We start from the raw sequence: 26812 nt of genomic DNA on the forward strand, positions 1-26812 counted from the left end.
TGATTCGGTGGGCTTCTCCTGAAGTTACAGATCCATCACACCACTGTCTAGACAATCACACTGGCCATCACAGAGCTATAGAAGATGTGAAGGATGTCACTACCCACATTAAAGGAACACAGTCAAAGTTTTAATAATATTGAAAACACCCTATAGACACTGAGGGATGCTGTTTATGTAACTCCAATTGCATGTACTCCAGATCATTTTACCTCTAAGTGTCCGTCCATGCTATAGACACTGAGTGGCGACATTTTCTTAACTAAAGGAGCATGCACCCTCAGACTTTGGGTTGTGACCTTTTCATAATTGACATGATGGGATAAAAGGACAGCTAGGTATTCTTTTTCTTATCCAATCTGCGTAAACTAAAACTCTCAAAAAGCTTTTGTTTGAAAGTTTTCTTGCATATTTCTTTCTGTTTTGACCTCTTGCTCGTTCTGTTGACCTCAATTTGTGTGTCATATTTTGGTTTCTATTTTTGATCTCTTGCTTTTCTATATGCATCTCTAGGTTCTGCTGTTGAAATACACATTTCTTTATTCTGTTCAGCTGTGCTTCTTGTAATCTTAAAAGCCATACTATAATGGCAATCATTTTACTTGTGTTTTCTGAAACTACAAGGACTCCATAAAAGACAGTATGTAATTTATTTTTCTTGAATTAGCTTTTCTTATTTTCAGAAATGTCATGTGAAAGAGTGTGACAAAAAGGTTTATATAAGCATTAATATAACAATTTTTTTTGGCATTCTACAAATGATTTAAATGAAGTATGACATGGAAGAAAAATACATTAAGAGGATAAAAGGTATTACAATGCTAGTACTTGCTTGAAGTACAATTTAGAACTCAAGACACAGTGCAAAAGGAAGACGGGTTGAAATTAAAAGACTTGGAATTGTTCCATTCTCACCTCTGACCATTCACCAACACTCCAAGTTGCACACTGGCGAAAGTTGCAGGCCTGCTGAGTGTGTGGCCTGGAAGAAAAAGCCTGGCACTGTGCATCCTCTACTACTCTGGACCCAGATGTGTCATGAATGAGACAAAATACAGTGCGTGTCTGAGTACCTCCATCACATGAAGCAGAGCATGCACTCCACTCGCCAGTCTTCCAACTAGCAGGGAGAAAAACAGACAAAGCAAAATCTTTTAAGCTGCCCTTGAATTGCAAAAATCCCACCTACTCTCCCACGCAAGCCTGTCCAAGGATTATTATGCTTTTGACAAATTAAATGAAGTCTCTTAGACATTACTCACTGAGATGGAGTTACTTGCTTTGTTGAAATGTGAAGGGCTGAGAGTGAAAGGACTTCTTTAAACAAGTAGGAAAATAAAAAAAGCTTTTATTTTCAACTTTACCTTTAGTCTAAAGATCACTTCTAAGCTAATGGTACTTTTACACACTGCACATATTCGCAACAATATGTTGGTATTTCAAGTCTGAAGGATTGCTATCATGTTTCTCTACTATTTCCATTGCTTCTGGAACGCTTTTCACATTTCTTCATGACTAGTGACTATCATATACTTGTAACAGGAATGTTTAATGGTTAAACCATCTATAAATACAGCACCACCGTGACCAAGAAAAATTATAGTGATAACACTTTAAAGTACTACAAAAATCCATCTATTACTCATTTACTCGTATGTAGCAAGACCTTAACAAAGGCTTCTTTTGGTCATCATAACATTTAAAACCCATTAGTAGACGGGTTATTCATGTCTGTGCTGTGTGGCATATTGACATGCTAATAAAGGAAGGATACTAAATATGTAAAATCAACAATTGTTTAGATGATCCGCTGTGGCAACCCCTAACAGGAGCAACCGAAAGAAGAAGAAGAGACACGTGTCTCCATTTAGCTACCTCGGAGCACTCCAAATTGACGTTTTGTTAGTAGGTCACATTGTAGAGATGAAGAAGAAACACATGAAGACCCAAAGAACTATATGTTAAGATCTTATTACATAAGAGTAATAGATGCATTTTGCAGTACCTAAAGTTTTGCTATTATTTTTTATATACTTTTGCAATTTGGCACAACAAAAGCTAAATTTATCTTGGAAGATGCTAATTCTTAAGACCTTTATTTGAAACTGATTACAGAAACATACTAAAAGATAATAAAGAATCACAGCATAATAAATAAAAAAAATAAAAAAAAATCACTTGGACATTTATCCCCAATAGCTTTAAGCCGAAACCAAATTTAATTTTTACAAAGTCAACAGCAGAAAACAGAGAGGGATCACTCATTTCAAAGTATAGTAAAGCAAATGCAGGATTACCAAGAAATGCACACCATGATCAAGCAAGCCGCATTCCTGAAACAAGAGTTAAGCTCCCAGAAGGAAACATCTGCACTTATATAATCAGGACTCTCACATCCACCTGTCATCTCAATGAAACAGGTGCTGAGCTGTTCATTTCCTTTCAGAAATATAGTTTATCAACTACAATGAAAGGCAAGAGAAAATGCTTAGACAAAGACCATTCTAAAAGCTGACCCTCCCACCATGCCTTATGCACAATTTAAAATAAAAGAGAAGCCAACTACTGAAGAACTACTGAAGGTAGGGAAATGCCTCTTGAGACTGACATTGTTCTAAATGTTTTCTTTAGAGTCGTCATTTTATAATCAATTACAAAATTTTAAATCCTTAGATAGTTCTTTTTCAGAATGTCTATATTTGTTATTGCATGAAATAAGTGCAGACGAAAGACAAAATGGACATGCTAAACTTAGTAAATTGTCCCCAACACTTTCCAGACCTGCAGATGTAGGAGCCCTGTTAGCCACACTGCCTTCCGCTTGCATAGACAAACATCAGCCAAGGGAAGCACTAGGGGAACCAGGCAAAAAAAAGCAAATCAGGCCATCAAGTGTCAAGCTGGGAATTGGGAGTTACTAATTAAAAACAAACATCCTAAATGCAAATGGGTTTTTCATCACTTCTGTGGGATTACCTTGAGGTACATTTGTAGGGATTGGTTACACCAGCATCCCATCACTCAGGAAGAAGATCACCCCCATAAATAAACTAGAGCACTGTGATATGTTTCAGGTTTTAGAGTTATTTCAAGGGAGTTGTGCACAGATGTGTTCAAAATTGGCTCAGACTCAGGATGCAGAGGGTACAAGGACCTCTATCAGACTGGCAGACGTTAAGAGTGGTGTTCCATGGAAGTTAGTGCTAGGGCTCTGCTATTTTTAATATATACAGTATAAATGATTTGGATAGGAATATAAGCAGCAAGCTTGTGAAGTCTGCAGATGATACTAAGATAGATCGATTGGCAAAAAATCTCGAATCCACTGAATCATCAAAGAGAGATTCGGACAGCACACGACTTGAGCAGATTTGTCACAGATGAAATTTAATGTCAGTAAATGTAAAGTATTATATGTAGGAAGTAAAAATGGGAGGTTTTAATACAAAATGGGAGGTATCAAAATTGAAACTACACTTCATCAGAAGCATTTAGTAGTTGCAGTGGATTCAACACTATCAACCCAGCCAATACTTTGAGAGGCTGATGAATAAAGAGAATGAGAAAGAGAGAAGGTTGAATGATATGGCGATAGTGAATCAGGAAGTGCAACGGATTAGCAAGGAGGAAGTAAGGAACAGCTATGAAGAGGATGAATAATGGAAAGGCCGTTGGTCCAGATGACATGACTGTGGAAGCATGGAGGGATTTAGGAGAGATGACAGTGGAGTTTTTAACCAGATTGTTTAATGGAATCTTGGAAAGTGACAGGATGCCTGAGGAGTGTAGAAGAAGAGTACCGGTACAGATTTTTTAAATATATGGGGGACGGGCAGAACTGTAGTAACTGCAGGAGGATAACATTGATGAGCCACAGCATGACATAATGGGAAAGAGTAGTGGAAGCTAGGTTAAGGAAGGAGGTAACAATTAGTGAGCAGTAATTTGGTTTCTTGCCAAGAAAGAACATCACAGATGACAATGGTGAGGACTTTGGTAGGAGTGATGGATGCATTCGACGTGGAGGTGGGATTACATCAGGGGTTGGCTCTGAGGCCTTTCTTATTTGCAATGGTGATGGACAGGTTTACAGATGAGATTGGGCAGAAGTCACCATGGACGATGATGTTTGCTGATGAAATTGTGATTTGTAATGAGAGTAGGGAGCAGGTTGAGGAGACCCTGGAGAGAAGGAGATATGGTCTAGAGGGGAGGGGAATGAAGGTCAGTAGGAACAAGACAGAATACATGTGTGTAAATGAGAGGGAGGTCAGTGGAATGGTAAGGATGCAGGAAGTAGAGTTGGCGAAGGTGGATGAGTTTAAATACTTGGTATCAACAGTACAGAGTAATAGGGATTGTGGAAGAGAGGTGGAAAAGAAAAGAGAATCTAGGAAGGGTGTAGTAGATGGAGAAGAGTGTCAGAAGTGATTTGTGAGACGGTGGCACTGACCAAAAAACAGGAGACAGAGCTGGAGGTGGTTAAAGATGCTACGATTTGCACTGGGTGTGACGAGGATGGATAGGATTAAGAACGAGTACACTAGAGGGTCAGCTCAGGTTGGACAGTTTGGTGACAAAGTCAGAGAGGCGAGATTGCTTTGGCTTGGACATGTGCTGAGGAGAGATGGTGGGTATATTGGGAAAAGGATGTTAAAAATAGAGCTGCCAGACAAGAGGAAGGCCTAAGAGGAGGTATATGGATGTGGTGAGAGAGGACATGCAGAAGATGGATGTAACAGAGCAAGAGGCAGATGACAGGAAGAGATGGAAAAAGATTACTCGCTGTGGCTACCCCTAATGAGAGCAGGTGAAAGAAGAAGTGGACTCGACACTATCAACTTCCAGACAGTGTTCAGAAGTCATTAAGAAGGCTAACAGAATGACATGTTACATAGCATCTTGATGCGCAGAGTACAAGTCCCTGGAGGTTATGCTGAAGTTTTATAACACACTGGTGAGGCCTCATCTGGAGTGCTGTGTACAGTTTTGGTCTCCAGAATACAAAAAGGACATAGCAGCACCAGAGAAAGTCCAGAGAAGAATGACTAGACTGATTTATGGGCTACAGGGGATGAATTATAAAGAAAGATTAAAAGAGCTGAGCCTTTTCGGCTTAAGCAAAAGAAGATTAAAAGGAGACTTGATTGAAGTGTTTCAAATTATGAATGGAATTAGTCCACTGGATGAAGACTGTGACTTTAAATTAAGTTCATTAAGAACAAAGGGACACAGTTAGAAATGTGTTAAGGGTAAATTTCTCAAACATTCAGATGTTTTTCTTCACACAGAGAAACATATACACATGGAATAAGTACATCTCAAGCTAAAGCAGATTTTAAAAAATGTGTTTCCTTATTTTGATTTATAATGCATGTACTTTGTGAGATGTGTGTGTTACTAATTGAATGGAATTATTGTTTCTTGCATTTTCAAGAATATTTCACATGAAAGGTGGATGGGGATGTCATTCATATGATGGTGATAGAAATGTTCTGAAGTATTCTGTTAATGTGCAGATTCTGACCATTTGCCCAATATTAGAGCAGGACCTAATGAAGATTGACCAACTTAAGTTGTTGGTGACACATAGGCAGTTACGCCACTCAAGATTATCATCATGAATTGAACATATTTAAGTAAAAAAAGTTTCATTTTGATTAATACATTGTCAGCTATATCAGATTGCCTACACAATTATGTTGACTTTCATCCCTATGGCAGTGAGAAGCAGAAAACAGAACCTCATCAAATAATGAATGGTATGAAAATATATAACAGGACAGATTATTCCAAGAAAATGTCATTCCAGCTTGATCACTGAATGTGTGGCCCCTTCCTTCATCCACTGAGCTGCTTGGAAGGGGCCACTGGGAAACTCTGATTCTTATTTTTGCCTTTAGCACAATGAGATGTGCTTCAGCTAATCAGTAAAGAGGCTATTTTAAATGACTAAGGCTTTTATAAAGTATGACTACCAGCCTTCAACTCTGAAGCTTTACCTGTACACCCCTGAGCGCTGGTGTCGATGCTGTTTCCATACCTGTGGCAGGTAGAGGTAGGCCATCCTTTTAATGGGAACAAACAAAAGAGGGTGAGTCATCTTTCAGAACTCACACACTCATTTAACCTTTATACTTATAGCAAGGTATACTTAATTCCAGATTTGCAAGGCCTCCCAAAAACATCATAGTACAATGGATAGATTGATGGAATAAGCAGAAAAAATAAAGAAACTTACACATGATTAGAAAGCCTGGAATTTCAAAAAAGCGCCATCACCTAGAGGTGCACTAAACAGAACTTTTATTAATGTTTAAATGTGATACCATAAGTTCTTTCTAGATGCACACCTGGTGATAAAGCTATAATTAGACTTGTTTGCATTCTTGTCATCACATACCAAGAGTAATTACTTTAAAAAGTATCTCAAAAGTTGGTAGGGAGAGAAAGAGAAAATGTCCAAAACATAAAAACCCTTCTTTCTTTCAATTGCAAATTTGTTTCCATTCCCAGGGTTCACTACACTTGTCATGTGTCTGAACACTTAGTCCGATGTAAAAATACACATCCAAAACAATACAACTGAAGTTTACAATCTGTATTACCTATCACATTATCAAGTACTGATGTTTAGTTCTCTAGCTAAGAACAAATGGAGTCCAAAGGCTTCTTCCCAAACTACGAGAGGCATGTCTGTTGGCAGCATTACAGACGGATGGTGGTACTTGCTTTCAGAGCCTGCTTCTTGAACAGACTTATCAGGAATGCAAGTTTCATCACATGACAAACCCTGGACACACACAAATCTGTTGTGGAAAAGACGACGGAAGGAAAACTGGATGCCATCATGAAAAATCCCACCCATCCCCTTCAGGAAGCACTTGTAGCCACAGGTTAATTCACCATGACAATGCTACCAGGCAGTTCAATGCTTCTTTATGACAGCCCAGACTAAGTACTTATAATCTATAATTTCTGTTTCTGCACGAATACAGTGAACATGTTATGTATGTATTTATTTATTGATCTGTCTTTTGATAGATTATATTTTTTGGAGTCTCCATCTTTGTTTGTTTTATGTTTCTGCTGCTGTATGCATCTAAATGTCTGCTTGGGATCAATAAAGTTTATCTAATGTAATATAATTTTTTTTTTTTTTTGCCAAAGAAGGGTCCAGAAGTGATAAGAAACAACAGCATCATGAGGGAGAAGATCTAAATGTGGTAATGAACTTAGCCGTTTCCAAAATAACAAATTCTGCTTGTTAAAGGCATACTGCAGGACTGAAAAAGAAGGATCTGTTTCATAACATATTCTAGGAAGAAAACCAAGTCAGAATGGATTGAGCAAACTTTCCTATTACTCTCTTACTTGGTTTTTAGTCTATGTAGGCAAAATGCCTGTGGTAATCACATGAGCCCTTACTTAACTCTGTAGGTAGAAGCAAGTGGTTGAGGAATAATATGAAAATATAAAAGTTTTTTTAACAAACTTTTCTTTTTCATCTACACCTTGAAGTTTTAGACAGTATATGCCAGCAGAGCACACAGACAGCTGAATTAGTCTATGATGCTAAACCCAGATTAGTGAGAAGTGACAGCTGAAAATTGCATCAGTCAAACTGAAATGGTTTATAAAATGACCATTTAAACTTGCCAAATAAACAAAATGAAAATCAGATACTTTGCATGAATTTTTTGCTGTTGTTACTAAGAAACTAAACCTGCTGCTTTTTGCATGCTGCCGTGGATGTTTTAAAGTTTGAATGTACAACAGCTAAAGGTCAGACACCTCACATCTGACTTGTCAGACTTGACGGTCTACAGTGTGCAGAAAATGTATTCAATAATTAGCATTTCACTGTGATTTATGTTTTAAATTCTTAAATACATCTTACTTTTTGCTATATTTACATATTTAGATATAGACTTCATTAGCAAATATACACCGAAGTATAATAATATATAATACATACTGGGGGCTTTTCCTCTGCTCGCTTCACTCATCTCCCCCTACTTTACTACTTTACGCTCTAGCCTCTTTGCGGTTTTGCCACTCATGTATGGGGCAGCAGATGTACAATTTAAACAGATTTTTATCTTTATGGGAATTGTTATATATGCATCAACGCAACGTATAACTGCCCATGATTGAATTTGTTTCTTTCTCTTTATTAAATAAAATTACTTTTATGAATGTTTGGCTCTGAGATTTGTTAATTGTCTTTGCACATGCTATTCTAATGGGAAACTGTAAAAGTTTTAATATGAATGGCATATCAAGATCTCCTTTGTTGTCTAAAGTTATCCACGTTTGGACATTTGGATTTGTATCCATTATGGGCTATAGAATTTCTAATACATTGGATCGTTTAACTCTTTCGATTCTATGTTGCATCGCTTCTCAGTGATCATATATATAAACCTGACCAAATTGTGTTTTTTTTTTTTTTAATTAAATTAAACTTGTAGTAGCTTTAATTGTTGCGGGACCACAGATTCTCATAGCGTATGGTCCTGAATCATGTAAATCTACATTTTGAGCATTGCATGATGCGAACGCAAACAGATTATTGTAGATTCTGACATTTTTCCTGTAATGTTTGTGGATTTCACTTTCACCAAATAACAAATCTTTTAATTCTCATGGATAGAAACACTACTTTTCCCTGATGGCAACACAAATTAGATGATCTACAAGTCTCTGACTTAAACTTTAAAGCCAACCAATATCTACATACTTCTGTCATATCACCTATGTCCATAAATTCGATCTCTTAACACTGTTCCGTTATTTCATTGAGTAATAATTTCCATTTGTTACTACTAATGCGATCTTTACTATCAGTTTTTTGAGACTTCGAATTTTAGTACTTTAATAATCTTTAACCTGCTCTGCATGTGTATTGCGCCAACGTTTTTGAACCTCATTACAAAATTTCAGCTTGTTCAGTGCAGTCAGTCGGTTGTGAGCTACAGTTGAGAGAAGGTGTGTTTTAAAGTGTGCCATAAATCATGGATCATAAACAGCGCATTAACATTACATTTTGTTTCAAACTGCAAAAATGTCCTAAAGAAACACACAAAATGTTAAAATTATTTTATGTTGATGCTGAATTGACCATGAAGACAGTTTACAATTGGTTCAAGTGATTTCATAATGGTAGTGAATCAGTTGAAGACGAGGCGAGAAAGAGTAAATGAAATGATTTGATCAAATAGGTAACTGACTATTAGAGAAATTTGAGGATCTGAACATCTCTTATGGTTCCATTCAAAATGTTTTAACAACAAATTTGAACATGGGGCAAATGAGTGTGAAATTTGTTACACATATCTTGATGGTCAAACAAAAGCAACAGCATTTGTCAATTTTATTGGAGCTGCGTGATCATGCCACTTCAGATTCCAGATTTTTAGGAAATGTCATCACAGGAGATGAAACTTGGGTCTATGGTTATGATCCTGAGACCAAGGGGCAGAGATCTCAATGGAAAAATCACCCAGTTCTCCTCATGCAAAAAAGTGTGTCAATCAAGATCCCACATCAACGTTGTGTTTTTTGACCTTGATGGAATTGTGCAAACTGAGTTTGTACCCAAGAACACTATGGTGAACTCTGAGTATTATAAGAGCTTATTAGAGCGTTTAAAAAATTATGTGCATAGAAAGAAACCTGAGAAATGGGCAAACAGTTTCATTCTCCATCATGACAATGCTCTGTGTCACACATTGCTTCTGGCGCAGTAGTAACAGTCAAATAAAAACATTACTCTGTGTCCTCATCCACCTTATTCAACGGATGTGGCACTGTGTGACTTCTGGCTCCTCCCCAAAGTGAAAGTGACCATGAAAGGCAAATGTTTTGAACTGACTGAGGATATTGAGGCATCCACGACAGAGCAACTAAAGACAGTCTTGAAAGGGGGGATTTAGAAGGGGATTAATAGCATTGTGTATTTTACTGTAATAATTTTTTTATTTTAACATTCACAATCATATATATCATATAAATAAATCAAATATAGACCTTAAGCATTAGAAAGGCACTATATAAATAAATTGTATACCTGTATATAAATATTAAACTTCTACTAATATAAACAATGATGTAAACCACAAAGGAAGATCCCTTTGAAATGTAAACATTTAAAGAAAAAGTAGAAAACAACAGTTTATGGTTACTGTATATAGAAAAAGAATGTACAGTACTATACATATCCAAAATTGTATAATTTAATGGGCGAATGTTGAAAATAATGTTTTAATAAGCTGTGGTTTGTCTTGATTTTTTAACATCTGAGTGCTGTTGTTATAAATTACTAAGGCAGATGGCCTTTGAACTATTTCTTCAAAACAAGCCAAATGGACACAGTTGGAGAAACAAAACCTGAGCCTCTGAAGAGACATTTTTTCTTAAGAATATAAGAAATTTGACAAACAAGAGCAGACCATTCAGTCCATCAAGCTTGTTTGTTTAGTTAATAGCTCAGCTGTCCTAATATAACATCCAGATTCATCTTAAAGGTTGTAAAGGTTTCTCCTTCAACTACATGTCTCAGTAGTTTGTTCCAAAGTCCCACAACTCTTTGAATAAAGATGTGCTTTCTGTCCTCAGTCCTAAATCCACTTCCCCTTTATTTCCACTTATGTCCTCGAGTATGCGATTCTCCCTTATTCTTGTTACACCTGAGACAAGTGTTTGATGATGTTGAATTGGTCCCTTGACAGTCATTATGTTTTACAGAGTTAAACTAACACTAAAAGTGACAAGGACTAGTATTAAGCCACAACATAAAACAAATCATTTCCCAAGGAGCACATGCTCCCTGAAAATGACAGTGGGTTTCATGTCATACACAAAAGTGACAAGTGATCAAAAAATAGTTGATATTATTGGTGAAGATTACGAGACTCTAGGACACATAGAATAATTTTTTTACATATTTTTTTTATATTCCTCTAGTACAAGATAAATTCAACTAAAAGTGATCTGAAAGCATTCAATAATGTAGATTGGTCCTGGGCAGATCCTTCCTTGTTCCACGGAGAAAGAGGAAAAATAGAAAGAAAAATCAATCAAGTGCATCCATAACAATAATCATTGTTTAATCGCCTGGCTCAGGAGATTAAAGCTGATGAATGTAAATTAAAAATACTGACAAATACTGCCTACTGAGGGATTTTCATTTGTTTTCTTATTCTAAGTATTGTGATACAGCTTCTTCCCACATTAAACTGGCAAACCAGTTTAACCAGTTTAGTAGGGTAACAAAATCAATCAGAATAGTGTTCAGAGTGCATCCCTCTTCTTTCTTACATGAGGCCAACAATATACACTGCACTCCATAAAGATTGGGACAAAGACACATTTTCCTTAATTTACACCTTGCTCCTTTCCTAATTTGGGATCCTGAGGTAGTTCGTGTGGTGGGTGAGGAAACATGCTGTGTCAGTGCATGCTCCCAACCTCTCTCTCCCTTACGACTCTGCTCCATAGTTTAAAATGACAAATCAAACAACTCAGACATTGTGATTAAAGTGCACATTGCAGACTCTAATTTAGGGGAATTTGCACACATTTTGGTCACACCATGTAGAAATGACAATACTTTTTCTACATGCCCACCCATTTCAGGGCACCATAATGTTTGGGCACAGCAATGGCAGGTCTATTAAAGCCATTATATTTAGGACTTTGTCGCATATCCCTTGCCTGCAATGACTGCTTGAAGTCTGCGATTCATATACATCACCAGGTGCTGAGGATCTTCTTGGTGATGCTCTGCCAAGCCACTCATTCAGACATCTTCAGTTCCTGCTTGTTTTAGGGACTTGTCCACTTATGTTCTTTCTTCAGTATATGGAAGGCCTGCTCAGTTGGATTTCAATGAGGTGATTGGCTTGGCCATTCTACAGTTTTCCATTTTTTAGCTTTGATAAATTCCTGTTACCCAGGTAGTATGTTTGGATCATTATCTTGTAGTGTTACGTGCTGTCCAATGACTTTGGAGTTATTTACTGGAAATATGATGTTTTTATACACCTCAGAATTAATTGTGCAACTCTCTTCACAAGTCATGTCGTCAATGAAGATAAATGTGCCAGAACCTGTGTCAGCCATAACACCCCTACCACCATGTTTTACAGATGAGGTGGTCTGCTTTGGATCATGGGCAGTTTCTTTTCACCTCCACACTTTGTTCTTGCCATCACTCTGATGCAGGTTCATCTTTGTCTCATTGGTCCACAAAACCTTTTCCAGAAATCTGCAGGCTCTTTTAAGTCCTTTTTCACAAACTGTAATCTGGCCATCATGTTTGTTTGCCTAACTAGTGGTTTACATCTTGCATTATGGCCTCTGTACTTCTGTTCATGAAGCCTTCTGCAGATAGTCATCTCTGACAAACACACAACTGCCTCCTGTCTCTGATCTGTCGCACAGACATTTGGGACTTCTTCTTTACCATAGTGAGAATTCTTCTGTCATCAACAGCGGTGGTCTTCCTTGGCCTACCAGTCCCTTTTTTTCAACAATTTCTGTAATTATTGATATCACCCCTCATTACAGTTCCCTGAACATATGCACAACTCCTGATCTGGTTAACCCTAAACCTAGCAGGCGAATACATTCCACCTCGCTGGCAGAACACTAGTACAGTAAGATGGAAAAACATTCATAGTTTCTTTATCTTTCCAGCTGTGGAACAATACATATATTAATTAAATTAATCTTAGAAGCTCTTCCAATAACAATTTTCAAAAACACTTTTGGATGTTTTTTGTTAACTTAGCTTTTTATGTCCAAGGTAAAGTGGTCTTAAAATTTAATCTTCATGCCAGACATGCCAAACTGTTTTGCTACAATTATAATACACCGCCACCGCCTTGCCTAGCACATAACATTGCACAGCTTTTCACTAATTTACTTTACTCATTTCAATAGCTTTTACGAGCAGTATTAGTAAGTGAAACCTTCAAACCAATGCTCTAGTCTTTTTGTCAGTGCCTCATTAGTATGTGCAGTTTGGATTGAGGATCCTTACAAAACTTGCTGACAAAGACCTACATCACACAGTACTGATGTCAGTGTATTTAAAAGTCTCAAGCGTGACTATATAAAGCAGAGAATTTTAATATTTGCAAATCTTCCAAAGACTTGTACAAGCAATAATAAAAAAAATAAATTATTAATTTTCTGTTGGCCTGCGATAGACGGGTATTCTACCCAGGGACCGTTTCTGCCTTCAGCCCAAAGGTTGCTGGGATAGGCTCTAGCCTCTCCACAACCTTGCTCAGGATAAATAGGTTTGGAAATGGATGGGTGGATGGGTGGATGGATGAACAGTTGAAGGGATAATTTTTTTGTTAGCAAACAACTAAAAACTGCAGTCCTTATAGCCTTATATTCTTAAATTCTTAAATTATGTTGGCTACCGAAAATGTTCATAAAGAGAAATGCCACTCTTTAGACTTAAAATTAACCTGACAATATGTTTTGGACTGTCAATTTGAGAAGAGATAAAGAAATAAAAGGGAAATTAGTCAACTGAATGGACACAGTAAACGTGTGTTACACGTCCTTTGTTTCTTTGCCTCAGTCATTGAATGTATCTTTATTAAAGTCTTTTGTAAATCAGTTTGGGTAAAAGCTTCTGCTAAGTAACTAAACGCAATGTAAATGTAATAAAACTACTGTGGTCAAGCACAAATGGGGAATATAGTTAAAAAAAACTGGTCAGCATAGTTTAAATACAGCAGAGTTTTCTCTGCTATAACTAAAAGGTTACAGACAAACAGACAGTTATTGTAGATAAAATCAAACACTAAATAAATTCATCTAAATGCATTTCTTTGCTCATGGAGTGTAAATTAATATACTTCTGGGATTTATGAATGTGCAAAGGTATTATGATCACAGAAAGGCACAGAAAAAAAATCTCTTTTTCTATTTGTGCTACTTTGGCTTTTGTACCAGTGCAGCTACTACAAATTATATATAACAGTAGCCATATGCAGAGAGAATTATTAAGAGATTATTTTCTGTTTTATGCAAGATATCTCTTAGAAAGAGTCCTCAGAAACAGTGCAGCTGTCTTACCGTCGAGTTTGAGGACAGGCCTGAACATTGCAAGTTCTGTTACTAGCAGGTCGGGAAAGGTGTGCACACAAGTAATCGGGGTACGCCTCATTGTCAATGGTGCAGAAAACTAGACGCGCTTGGTATCCTGAAAACAGGAAGGTAGATGAAAACAAATAGACAAAATAAAAGCAAAATAAAATACATAAATGATCACTTACACTTTATAAAAACAGGTTATGTTACTTTTGAAATAAGGCCTTAATTAGTAAGATGATTAGGGAAATACAGTGAATTTCAATATTGTTCAGTACACTTTATAAAATATAACTAAATTAATCATCTAAAAATACTCATACATATAATAAGGAGAAAGGAAAGCAGTAGTGACGCAAACCTCCAGAGTCCGGGTCCAATGTCTGTCCATAGCTTGCACTCCTCGTCATGTCCATGACATTTTTCTCCAGTATGCAATTCTCCTCCTACTTCTCTAAAACATGCAGGGACTCTAAATGGATACTTAATTAGTGAGCTTGGGCTTGAGAGTCTGGGAGTGTGCTCTGTGATGAATTGGCACCCTTGTCCTGGTTTGGTTCCTGCATAATACATGATGTTGCCAGGATAACCTTTAATGCCAATGACTAAGCTGGTATTGAGAGCAGAACTCTTGACCAATGAATGTAGGGGAGAGGTAGGTCTTCAATTAAAGAGCACAGTATTATGGAAAAAATATTTTTGCTAAAAATGCATCCATTTGGGAATTCGATTGGATAATGGAAATGTGTATTAAGTGAAGCAAGCAATGTGAGAATTTTTGTTTCTTGTGGAAGTTTTTCCACATCATTTGCCATTGCACAGCACAGGTTGCCATTGAGTTCTATTATATCATAAACATTTTTCTCTTATTCTGCGTGTAAGCAGGAAATTTAAATAGTATAATTTTTGGGTGGAGTATTCCTTTAATAAAATACAGGCTTTGATAAAATTTCAATAAAAAAAACCTTTGTGACCGTTTGGACATTTGGTAATTCTTGCTGCACTTTGTCATCACAGAATAAGTGTAGTTTATTTTAAGAAATGCTTCATCACACATATTCTAAATATGTGTGATGGCACATTTGTGTCTGTGTATATATACATATATATTTTGTGACAGATGGCGGCCAGCACCATTACCCAGTCAGGATGCTGCTGATGTGGAAGGACAGTTGGAGAGGACTTCCAGGAGACACCCTCTTCCCTGAACTGTTATTTGGCAGCTTCACTGGGTTGCAACACCACGTCGGATTCCTGCAGGGCTGTGTGGGAATTACTATGTGGGATCTGTGGATACCACAAGGGTAAGCTGTGGGAACTGCAGAGCCCTACTTTGTGCCTCAGCCGTAACTGGGAGAAATTCCAGAACTCCATAATGAACCTCCTGGAGTGCTCCTGGGTGTGGCTTAAAAAAGAGGCGCAGCCGAAGGATAAGGCTGGTGAGGCTCATATTCAGAAGAGAAAAGAGGCTGCAAGAGAAAAGAGGAAAGGGGACAGAGTTTTACCCAGATTGGGATTATTAGTGTCGGTCCTTGTGGACTACTCTGGATCTGAGTGCCTTTCCATGAAATAAAGGCTTTTGTTGGCCTGAGCTGCTGGTGTTGTCTATTTGTGTCAGTTTGAGGCAGCAGGCCAATATATATTGTGGTGGACGACCGGGGCCACTGCCCAGCCAGGATGCCCCTATACTGAAAGCAAAGGGGGAGAGAGCATATTCAGGGCATTACCTCCAGATTTCATACAGAATCTGTCGAGTCCCGGGTTAACAACGACCGCCACCAGTACTGTTAGCCAACAGGGTGCTGTCGGAAATTAGGCTACTGTTGGCTGAAGAAGGAGAAGAACAGGGGTGAGACATCTCTGGAGGCAGGAGGAGAGGAGGAAGGTAAAGAGAGTGGAACTGAGGGTAGGAACTTTGAATGTTGACAGTATGACTGGCAAGGGGAGAGAGTTAGCTGATATGATGGAGAGAAGGAAGGTTGATATATTGTGCGTGCAAGAGACTAAATGGAAGGGGATTCAGGCCTGGTGGATTGGAGGTGGATTCAAATTGTTCTATCATGGTGTGGATGGGAGGAGAAATGGGGTAGGGGCTATTCTCAAGGAACAGTATGTCAAGAGTGTTTTGGAGGTGAAAAGAGTGTCAGACAGAGTAATGGTTATGAAGCTGGAAACTAGAGGTGTGATGATGAATGTTCTAAGTGCATACGCCCTACAAGTTGGGTGTGCGATAGAGGAGAAAGAAGATTTTTGGAGTAAGTTGGATGAAGTAATTAACAATGTACCCAAGGCAAAAAGAGTGGTGAATGGAGCAGATTTCAATGGACATGTTGGTGAAGAGAACAGAAGAGATGAGAAGGTGATGGGTAGGTATGATGTCAAGGAGAGGAATGAAGAAGGCCAGATGATAGTGGATTTTGCAAAATGGATGGCCATGGCTGTGGTAAATATGTATTTTAAGAAGAGGGAGGAACATAGGGTTACGAGTACAGGAAGATGCACACAGGTAGATTACATCCTATATAGAGAAGTCAATCTGAAGGAGATCAAAAACTACAGAGTGGTAAGAGGGGAAAGAGTAGTTAGACAGCATAGGTTGGTGGCCTGTAGGATGACATTGGAGATCAAAAGAGGAAGAGAGTGAAAGCAGAGCTAAGGATCAAATGGTGGAAGTTGAAAAAGGAAGAGTGCAAGGTTGAGTTTAGGGAGGAGGTAAGGCAGGCACTGGGTGGCAATGAAGAGTTGCCAGATAGCTGGTTAACTGCACCAGCAGTAGTAAGGGTGACAACAAGAAGACTGTTTGGTGTGACATCTGGAAATAGGAAGGAGGAAAAGGAAACCTGGTGATGGAATGGGGAAGTACAAGAGAGTATACAGAGGAAGAGGATGGCGAAAAAGAAGTGGGATAGTCAGAGAGATGCAGAAAGTGGACAACAGTACAAGGAAATAAGGCACAAGGCATATGATGAGTTGTATGAGGGGTTGAACACTAGAAGAAGTGTACTGGTACCAATTTTTAAGAATAAAGCAGATGTGTAGAGCGGTAGTAACTACAGAGGGATAAAACTGATGAGCCATAGCATGAAGCTATGGGAAAGAGTAGTGGAATCTCAGTTAAGAAGTGAGGTGATGATTAGTGAGCAGCAGTATGGTTTCATGCCAAGAAAGAGCACCACAGATGTGATGTTTGCCCCGAGGATGTTGATGGAGAAGTATAGAGAAGCACAGAACGAACTGCATTTGTGCACCTGGAGAAAGCATATGACAGGGTGCCTCGAGAGGAGCTGTGGTATTGTATGAAGAAGTCAGGAGTGGCAGAGAAGTATGTAAGAGTTGTACAGGATATGTACAAGGGAAGTGTGACAGTGGTAAGAACTGCAGTTGGAGTGACGGATGCAGTCAAGGAGGAGGTGGGATTAAATCAGGCATTGGCTCCGAGTCCCTTCTTGTTTGCAAAGTTGATGGACAGGTTGGACAATGGACGATGGTGTTTTCTGATGACATTGTGATCTGTAGTGAGAGTAGGGCAAAGGTAGAGGAGACCCTGGAGAGATGGAGATATGTTCTAGAGAGGAGAGGAATGAAGGTCAGCAGGAACAAGAAAGAATACATTTGTGTGAATGAGAGGGAGGTCAGTGGAATGGTGAGGATGAAAGGAGTAGAGCTGGTGAAGGTGGATGAGTTTAAATACTTGGGATTAACAGTACAGAGTAGCAGGGATTGTGGAAGAGAGTGTCAGGAGTGATTTGTGACAGACTAGTATCAGCAAGAGTGAAAGGGAAGGTCTACAGGATGGTAGCGAGACCAGCTATGTTATATGGGTTGGAGACGGTGGCACTGACCAGAAAGCAGGAGACAGAGCTGGAGGTGGCAGAGTTAAAGATGTTAAGATTTGCATTGGGTGTGATGAGGATGGACATGATTAGAAATGAGGGCATTAGAGGGTCAGCTCAAGTAGGACGGTTGGGAGACAAAGTCAGAGAGGTGAGATTGCGTTGGTTTGAATATGTGCTCAAAAGAGATGCTGAGTATTTTGGGGGAAGGATGTTAGGATAGAGCTGCCAGGCAAGAGGAAAAGTGGAAGGCCTAAGAGAAGAGTTATGGATGTGATGACAGAGGACATGAAGGTGATGGGTGTGACAAAGCAAGATGTGCAGGACAGGAAAATATGGACGGTGCAATACCTCCCCCTGGACGCTTGATGGCCCCGGGTTGGAGAGGTGCCTCAGGTTCCCGCAGGACTCCACGGAAATTGGAGTTGGGTGCAGTCCTGTTGGGTCCCGCAGGCACTGCCAGGGGGTGCTGCATCTGGGACTCCAGAGCCCCTATGGGCAACGTATTCACCACACCCGGAAGTGCAGCCGGAACACGGCAATCAAGCACCTGGAGCACTTCCGGGTGAACTATAAAAGTGGCCAGTAGCCACCACTCCAGGAGCCAGAATCAGGAGGAGGAGGACGAGGTTGCCTAGGAGGAGTGGTGAAGGAAGAGAAACAGTGCCAGATTGTGTGTGTTGGTGCTAGGGACTGTGTATTGCCTGCGAGACATGGGGAAGACGTGGGCCCACGGATGAAGAGAAGAATAAATATTTCTTTTATTTTACACGTGCCTCAGTGTGAATCTGTGTCGGGTCAGGCACCTATATAGCACCTTATTCTCTATTATATATATACAGTATATATATATATATATATATATATATTCATAGTGATGGACAGCACACATGCACAAGCGTCTGAATGGCTTTGATCCATAACCTGGCCAGGAGGCCAGTAGGGTGGAAGGACAGGGAAAGACAACCAGGGTAGGCTACAAGCTTCCCCCAACAAGACAGATGTCAATCCCCCCCTTGACACTACGAGTGAGGACACCAGCAAAACATACTGGGAATGGGAGTCCTATAGAGCAGTGGCACTGAAATATACCATGGCAATAATGGATACAATGAGGCTATTAGAAATAAACTGGATACATTAGAATTAAAAGTCAAGACGGAGGTAAAAAGCTTAGGGGTAATTGTTGACTGTAATCTGAATTTTAAATCGCATATTAATCAGATCACTAGGACAGCATTTTTTCATCTAAGAAACATAGCAAAAGTTAGACCTCTTATATCTTTGAAAGATGCTGAGAAATTAGTTCACACATTTGTTTTCAGTCGACTAGATTACTGTAACGCACTCCTCTCAGGACTACCCAAAAAAGACATAAATCGTTTCCAACGAGTGCAGAATGCAGCTGCTAGAATCCTAACTAGGAAAAGAAAATCCGAACACATTTCTCCAGTTTTAATGTCACTACACTGGTTACCTGTGTCATTCAGGATTGACCTTAAAATTCTGCTTATGGTTTATAAAGCCTTAAATAATCTCGCCCCATCTTATATATCGGAATGTCTGACACCTTATATTCCAAATCGTAACCTTAGATCCTCAAATGAGTGTCTCCTTAGAATTCCAAGAACAAAGCTTAAAAGAAGTGGTGAGGCGGCCTTCTGCTGCAATGCACCTAAAATCTGGAATAGCCTGCCAATAGGAATTTGCCAGGCTAATAGAGTAGAACATTTTAAAACACTGCTGAAAACATATTACTTTAACATGGCCTTTTTAGAACTTCAATTTAACTTAATTTAACTTAATCCTGATACTCTGTATGTTCAATTCATCATAATAACTATTCATGGTGGCTCTAAAATCTGTACTGACCCCTACTCTCTCTTCTGTTTCTTTTTCCGGTTTCTTTGTGGTGGTGGCCTGCGCCACCTCCACCTACTCAAAGCTTCATGATGCTCCAACAATGATGGATGTATTAAAAGGCAGAAGTCTACGTGACCATCATCATCATCAACTCCTTCCGTGAGAACCCTAAATCCAAAGTGGACTGTTTCATTTATGTTAGGTAGAATGCCCAGAAGTGACTGGGCGTTCTCATGGTCTGGAATCCCTACAGATTTTATTTTTTTCTCCAGCCGTCTGGAGTTTTTTGTTTTTTCTGTCCCCCCTGGCCATTGGACCTAACTCTTATTCTATGTTAATTAGTGTTGACTTATTTTGTTTTCTTATTGTGTCTTTTATTTTTCTATTCTTTATTATGTAAAGCACTTTGAGCTACTGTTTGTATGAAAATGTGCTATATAAATAAATGTTGTTGTTGTTGTTGTTGGAAGCACTCCCAGGGTCAAGATAAAAGAAACCACCCTACCACATCCGGGCGAGTCAGGAGAAAGGAGGACAAAGCTCACCTGGAGGTTTGGAGGAGAGGGAAGAGATGAATAAAAGAGGAATTGTGTGTTTTGAAGAGTCATTGTGATAGTATTATTGATAATAAATCATTTATTTAAACCCGGAATTTGTGTTTGTGTAGTGGTGTGTGAGTTTGGGTGGCTGCAGCACCCCTACAGGTCACAATATATATATAGGTATGCTGGAGAAGTCACAGTGTTCCTAAACTGTACAAAGCAAGTATGAATGTGAGCACTCTGACAAATGGAACTTCAAACTTTGATAGACTTGTAAAGTAACTTTTAAACATTTTAGCCTTATAAAACTCAGCAAACTCTGACGTTGTATTCAGTGGTTTATATGGCAAATGATAAAAATGTGATTTTCCAGAGGTTATAATAAAAAGTTTAAGCAGCGCAATGTCACCACCAATGTCCTGAGATCATACCTGCCCCACACTCTTTACTGCACTCAGACCAGGACCCAAAGCTCCAGAAATACCCTTGACGCTGACTCTGTAGCGGTAAGTAATATTCATATTCAACCTTCTTATTTGGCTCCTGGCTGATGAGCTACAAAGAAAACACAATTTAAAAAGTTACAACAGGTTTAATGAACTTCAGAGACACTAGTTTAGTGTACATCAGTACAGCTTGCATTTCAGGTACTGTATACAACTATGATATAAATGCTTTGTTTTTAATAGATATATGTGTCACTTATGTGTCATTTGTATGAATAAAGTTAAAAATAGGCAACTGAGCTTTGAAAAATTGTAAACACCAGCACCTCTTATAGCTGCAGTTTTGGTACTAGTTTACACTAAAAGGGAAAAATAAAATTCAGATCTGATTCTACTGCAGCACTCAAACATAAAACGTTCTTCAGACTCAAGCAATATATATGGATAAATAAAATATATTTAACAAAGACATCTTTGGAGCACCCCATGCTCTCTGTATTGAAATCACAGAAGTGCTGCTAGTCTTTTGTTAGACAAACGCTTTACTGTGTATGCATATACTGTATATATAAAAGAATGTTTGGCATATAGCCGATAACATGTTAATCTATTACAAATAGGACCATGTAGTATATAGGGCATTAAATTATCCTGAACGAGGTTACACAGAGAGAGATTTATGATGCTTCACTCCAAGTCAGGGGTGACCTTGAGGGACTCATCCTACTCCTAGCAGTAACTGAAAAGGTTAATAGATTCAAAATGATACATAAAGTGTGTCCATTACAACACTCCCACTTTATCCATGATACTGTAAATACAATCTCAAATTATAAAATTTGCAAACCTGCACCACAGTAAGTGAGTTCATTTTTCAGAATTACTGTATGAATTTCTGCATTCAGAAGAGTGGCAGTGTACCTGACAAAGTGGTGTTGCAACAGCAACCTGATTCTGAATGACAAACTCAAAGGTGCTTTCATCGGGGTTAATGTAGTAAAAGTACACATTTCCGGCCACTTTAGCATGGTGAAGCAATAGCGTCTTTTTATTTTTAAAGTCTACTGAGCAAATTAACATATATTCGGGAAATCTACAATAAGTTGGAAAGTAAAAACCATAAAAAGCCCACCCAAAAGATGGTTAAAGCGGTTTTATCAGACTTCTGTCCAGTAGCACAGCTGGTTGTCAAACTATGCTGCATTTTGAATTCTTTTTTTTCTTGTATATTCCAGTCATATTCTATTAGAGTCACTTTCCTTTCTATTTGTTTCTCCTTATTTTATTAATTACAGAGACATTTATTTGAATGCAAGTTAGAATTTGAATGCCAATGAAATTTTCTGTTCACTTGCAAAATTCAGTAATTGCCACAATATGCACAAAGATCAATACCCAGAAGGTAAAACAAATATTTAATATCTTCTGTATTTCGATTAACATGCAGTTTCCGTGTCACTTTCCAGTTGTCAAAGTACACAGTTCAAATGGGAAATACATACGGTACATTTGCTGTTTGCAGCCACTTTACTCATTGGAGAGTTTTAGTTATTGGCTAAATAAAATATTCAATCACTAATTACAACTGTTCATCACTACAGAAACACTGATTTTCTTTTTTAAAAATACATTCATTGCTATACATCTTTTAGGGGCTTTTCAAATAATAGTGTAAGACACTAATTAAAGTCATATTTTAAACTAGGGGTGCATTTTAAATAACATTTAAATAACAATTAATACTTAAAAACGTCAGGTATTAGACTGACTTCTAAATATCAAAAGATCAGAAATTGTGTTAATTAAAATTGCTTCTTAAGGAATAAAGTAGTTCTAGTCAAAAATATTACAGTGCCCTCCGTAATGTTGGGGACAAAGACACATGTGATTAAAGTGCACATTGCCGACTTTCATTTAAACCTTTCATTTTCATGCAGTCACAACATGTCAAAATGACAACACTTTATCTAAATGCCCCCATTTCAGGGCACCCTAATGTTTGGTCACAGCAATGGCAGGTCTATTAAAGCCATTGTCATATTTAGGACTTAGTCACATATCCCTTGCATGTATTAACTGCAGACACACTAGGTGTTGAGGGTCTTTTCTGGTGATGCTCTGCCAAGTCTTTAATGCAGCCATCTTCAGCTCGTGCTTGCTTCAGGGTCTTGTCCCCTTAAGTGTTCTCTTCAGTATATGGAAGGTCCGCTCATTTGGATTTCAATCAAGTGTCTGGTTTGGCCATTCGAGAATTTCCCTGATTTTAGCTTTGATAAACTCCTGTGTTGCCTCAGCAGTATGTTTGGCTCATTATCTTGTTGCAGGATGCGTCTTGGTAATCTGCCATGCAGGCCGTTTTTGCCCAGTCTCTTTCTAATGGTGGAGTCGTGAACACTGACCTTAATTGAGGCAAGTGAGGCCTGCAGTTCTTTAGACGTTGTCCTGGGGTCTTTTGTGACCTCTCGGATGAGTCGTCTCTGCGCTATTGGGGTAATTTTGGTTGGCGCCACTCCTGGGAAGGTTCACCACTGTTCCATGTTTTTGCCATTTGTGGATAATGGCTCTCACTGTGGTTCGCTGGAGTCCCAAAGCTTTAGAAATGGTTTTATAACCTTTACCAGACTGATAGATCTCAATTACTTCTGTTCTCAATTGTTCCTGAATTTCTTTGGATCTTGGCATAATGTCTAGCTTTTGGGGTGCTTTTGGTCTACTTCTCTGTGTCAGGCAGCTCCTATTTAAGTGATTTCTTGATTGAAACAGGTGTGGCAGTAATCAGGCCTGCGGGTGGCTACGGAAATTGAACTCAGGTGTGATACACCACAGTTAGGTTATTTTTTAACAAGGGGGCAATTACTTTTTCACACAAGGCCATGTAGGTTTGGATTTTTTTCTCCCTAAATAATAAAACCATCATTTAAAAACTGCATTTTGTGTTTACTTGTGTTATATTTGACTAATGGTTAAATGTGTTTGATGATCAGAAACATTTTGTGTGACAAACATGCAAAAGAATAAGAAATCAGGAAGGGGGCAAATAGTTTTTCACACCACTGTAGATCTTGCAGTCTGGCCTCTGTATTTCTATTCATGAAGCCTTCTGACTCATCCACATCTGCCTCCTGTTTCTGATCTATTGCACAGGCATTTGGGGCTTTTTCTTTACCATAGTGAGGATGCTTCTGTCATCAGCAGTGGAGGTTTTCCTTTGTCTACCACACCGGTGTATTCTTTCTTTTTGATGATATTCCAGACAGTTGATTTAGGTCATCCTAAGGTTTTACTGATGTCTCTGACGGTTTCATTCTTGTTTTTCAGACTCCTAATGGCTTCTTTGACTTTCATTGGCACAGCTCTTCTACTCATTATGAACAATGTCAACTACAGACCCCAAAGGGTAGAAGCAAGCCAATGTATGTTATGAAACAATGAAACACACCTGAGGAATCACAAACACCTGTGACTCTAATTGTCAAAACATTATGGAGTCCTGAAATGGGGGACCATGTAGAAAAAGTGCTGTGACTGAAATGTCTTCAAAGCCCCTTAAATGAAAGTCAGCAATGTGCAATTCAACCACAATGTCTGAACTGTTTAATTTGTGACTAAGATGTGGAGCAGAGGTGGAAATCAAGGAAAATGTGTTTTTGTCCCAAACATTATGGAGAGCATTGTATTTGTTGTTAAGTTACAAAGTTTGCTTCTTATTGAGTGATACAGACACTGGTACAAAATATAGGGGTCCTCTCATTAAACCTTTGTTTTGTGTTTGGTCTTGGCAGATGTTGCTTTTATAACACTCATACACCTCATCATCAACACCTTTTAACATATTCTTGTACCTTGTAATCTCATCCTTAAAAACTTCAGAAATTATCAACATAATACTCTCCTATCCCAAGGTCCTCAATTGGATTAACTAGGCTTAAGAATAATGTATTAAGCTTCTACATCCTGAATTGCTTATCTCATTGCCATGGACACAGTACCCTTTGTAGATATCTACTTGCAAGGCCATATTGATGTGTCTGCATTTGCATTTTATGTATCTGTCTCTTGACATCTCATTATTTACAGTATCTAGTATACTGCTGACTCATTAATTATGTATAACATCTTTATACTGATATAAATGTAGCATACTATAAAACTCTACCTCCACAGCAAGTGGCTCCGTAGTGGGTCCCCTTCCCCAGATAGTTTCTGGTGCCAGGTCTCCCTCAGCTCCCCTCTCGTAGTGCAGGACTGTGCCAGCTATATGTGCAGCACGAGGAAAATCAATGACCCAGTGCCCATTCAGGTAGTACTCCCCTCGGACATTTTTTATAGCTGTGAAAGACAGCACAGTATTGATATAAAACAAGAAAACTGTTATATAACTGCATACACTAAAAGCTGTAAGCATCATATAGCTTGAAAAAGTACAAACAGTTCACCAGCAAAAAACAAACTTAAAAATATGTGGCTGAATTGCAGATTTGAACAGATTTTGGAGGTAGAATCAGAACCTTGTTCCAACAATTTAAATTAAACTAGAAACTAAATCAATGTAGAGCTACAATGGCTTTTTAATGGAAACACCAAGTAAAAGCTGCTAGTAAATAACTCTTCAGGTGAAGTCCACATCACCACTAAGTAACTGAAAAACATTTATGTATACAGTATACACGCTTCAAACAAAAACTGCAAAATAATTCAATCCTGAATTAGTACAATTGAAACCAAACTTTTGCATGAACTCTTCACATTTACAATTGAGGGTGATGTGAAGAATCCAAATAAGTAACTATTACCACACATGCATCAATACGGTTTGCAGGGATCAGCACCTCTAAATCTGAAGTCTCACAACAGGACTGCCTAATAGTCCATTTTCAAAAACAGTCACCTGCTGTACCCAAATCTATGTACCTGAAGGCCAGTTATTCATAAGGACTAGTAAAAAAAAAATAATAGGAATTCAGAATGTTTTCACATTCCAAAGTAAAACTGCCCAACTGCATCACCAGAAGCAAATTTTCCTATCTCAGATTGGTAATTCAATGGAGATTATTAAATGACATGAAATCTTACAACACCTTTTGCTATCACATAGTGCATTCTGATAGTAAGTAAGGATTACATAATCAACAGAAAGAAAAATTAAAGGTACATATATTATTCCCCTCACTCTTGATTTTTGAGAGAGTATTTAAGAAGAGTAACAGATTCTAATCACATAATATAATTTTAAAAACGTAATGCTGTGTATGAAAGTGATACCACAAAGCTACACATTAAAACACGGAAGAATATGCAAAAAAAATAAAAGTGCTTATCACTTTTTCAGAATTAGGCTGTTTTTTTTATCTACATAGCAGATCAAATGAAAATCTTTTTTTTTTTTTTGAGATGTACACTAGGCAGGGTTATATTTCAGTCAGGGCTCATCCACACACTAGGGTTCAAATCCACAACTTATGTCCTTTATGTTTGTAGTTGAGCCATATATGAACATGAATAATAATATTAATAATAATACATTTTGTTTATAAGGGTACTTTTGTTAATTATATGCTGTCTTGTCTTTGCCTGTGTTGTGTGCCTTGTGTTTTGTAGGTGGGACCACCTGCTAATAACCCCCAGAAACTGTCATCTACCATATAAAAAGTAAGAGGGTGTCCCACAGTTCCAGTTGGTCTACAGTATTTGAAAGTGTTACAAAGTGGTAAGTTACAGTGATCTTCTACACAAATTTTGGTTTTCCGATTTTGATTTCATGCTCTGTTTTGGCTTTTTTTGCATTGGATTGCCTCATTAGTTTAGGAAAGTCTTATTGCCTTTGTGCTCCATGTAGTTTCATTGTTCATTGCAGAGCATTTTTGCAAAGAATCAATCTTTCATTTTGTAAAGACTTTATATATGGATTTTTTTTAATCTAGTTAGGATTTTGATGTGGTTTCACTCTTTTTTGGGCATTTTTGAAAGTGCTTTTGGAACTCACAGTCATAGCAGGCAGGGAGTGTAGTGC

The 26812-nt window shown here is 38.3% G+C and overlaps 1 protein-coding gene across 4 annotated transcripts in view; it reads right to left on the bottom strand.

Annotated features, from left to right (window-relative positions):
- The window catches only part of paplna (papilin a, proteoglycan-like sulfated glycoprotein), a 176805-nt gene that overhangs the window by 53261 nt on the left and 96732 nt on the right, over positions 1–26812 (bottom strand). For 3 of the 4 annotated variants that reach the window (XM_039741985.1, XM_039741986.1, XM_039741983.1), the window contains exons 9-13: positions 24959–25131; positions 20788–20911; positions 14104–14230; positions 6003–6068; positions 916–1120 (exon numbers count right to left, since the gene is read on the bottom strand). In XM_039741985.1, the coding sequence (XP_039597919.1) occupies positions 916–1120; positions 6003–6068; positions 14104–14230; positions 20788–20911; positions 24959–25131 (695 nt within the window). The remainder of the gene's footprint in view (positions 1–915; positions 1121–6002; positions 6069–14103; positions 14231–20787; positions 20912–24958; positions 25132–26812) is intronic. The other variant, XM_039741984.1, reaches the window with a different exon arrangement.

Source organism: Polypterus senegalus, chromosome 18 (genome assembly GCF_016835505.1).
Source record: "Polypterus senegalus isolate Bchr_013 chromosome 18, ASM1683550v1, whole genome shotgun sequence".
Taxonomy (NCBI): Eukaryota; Metazoa; Chordata; class Cladistia; order Polypteriformes; family Polypteridae; genus Polypterus; species Polypterus senegalus.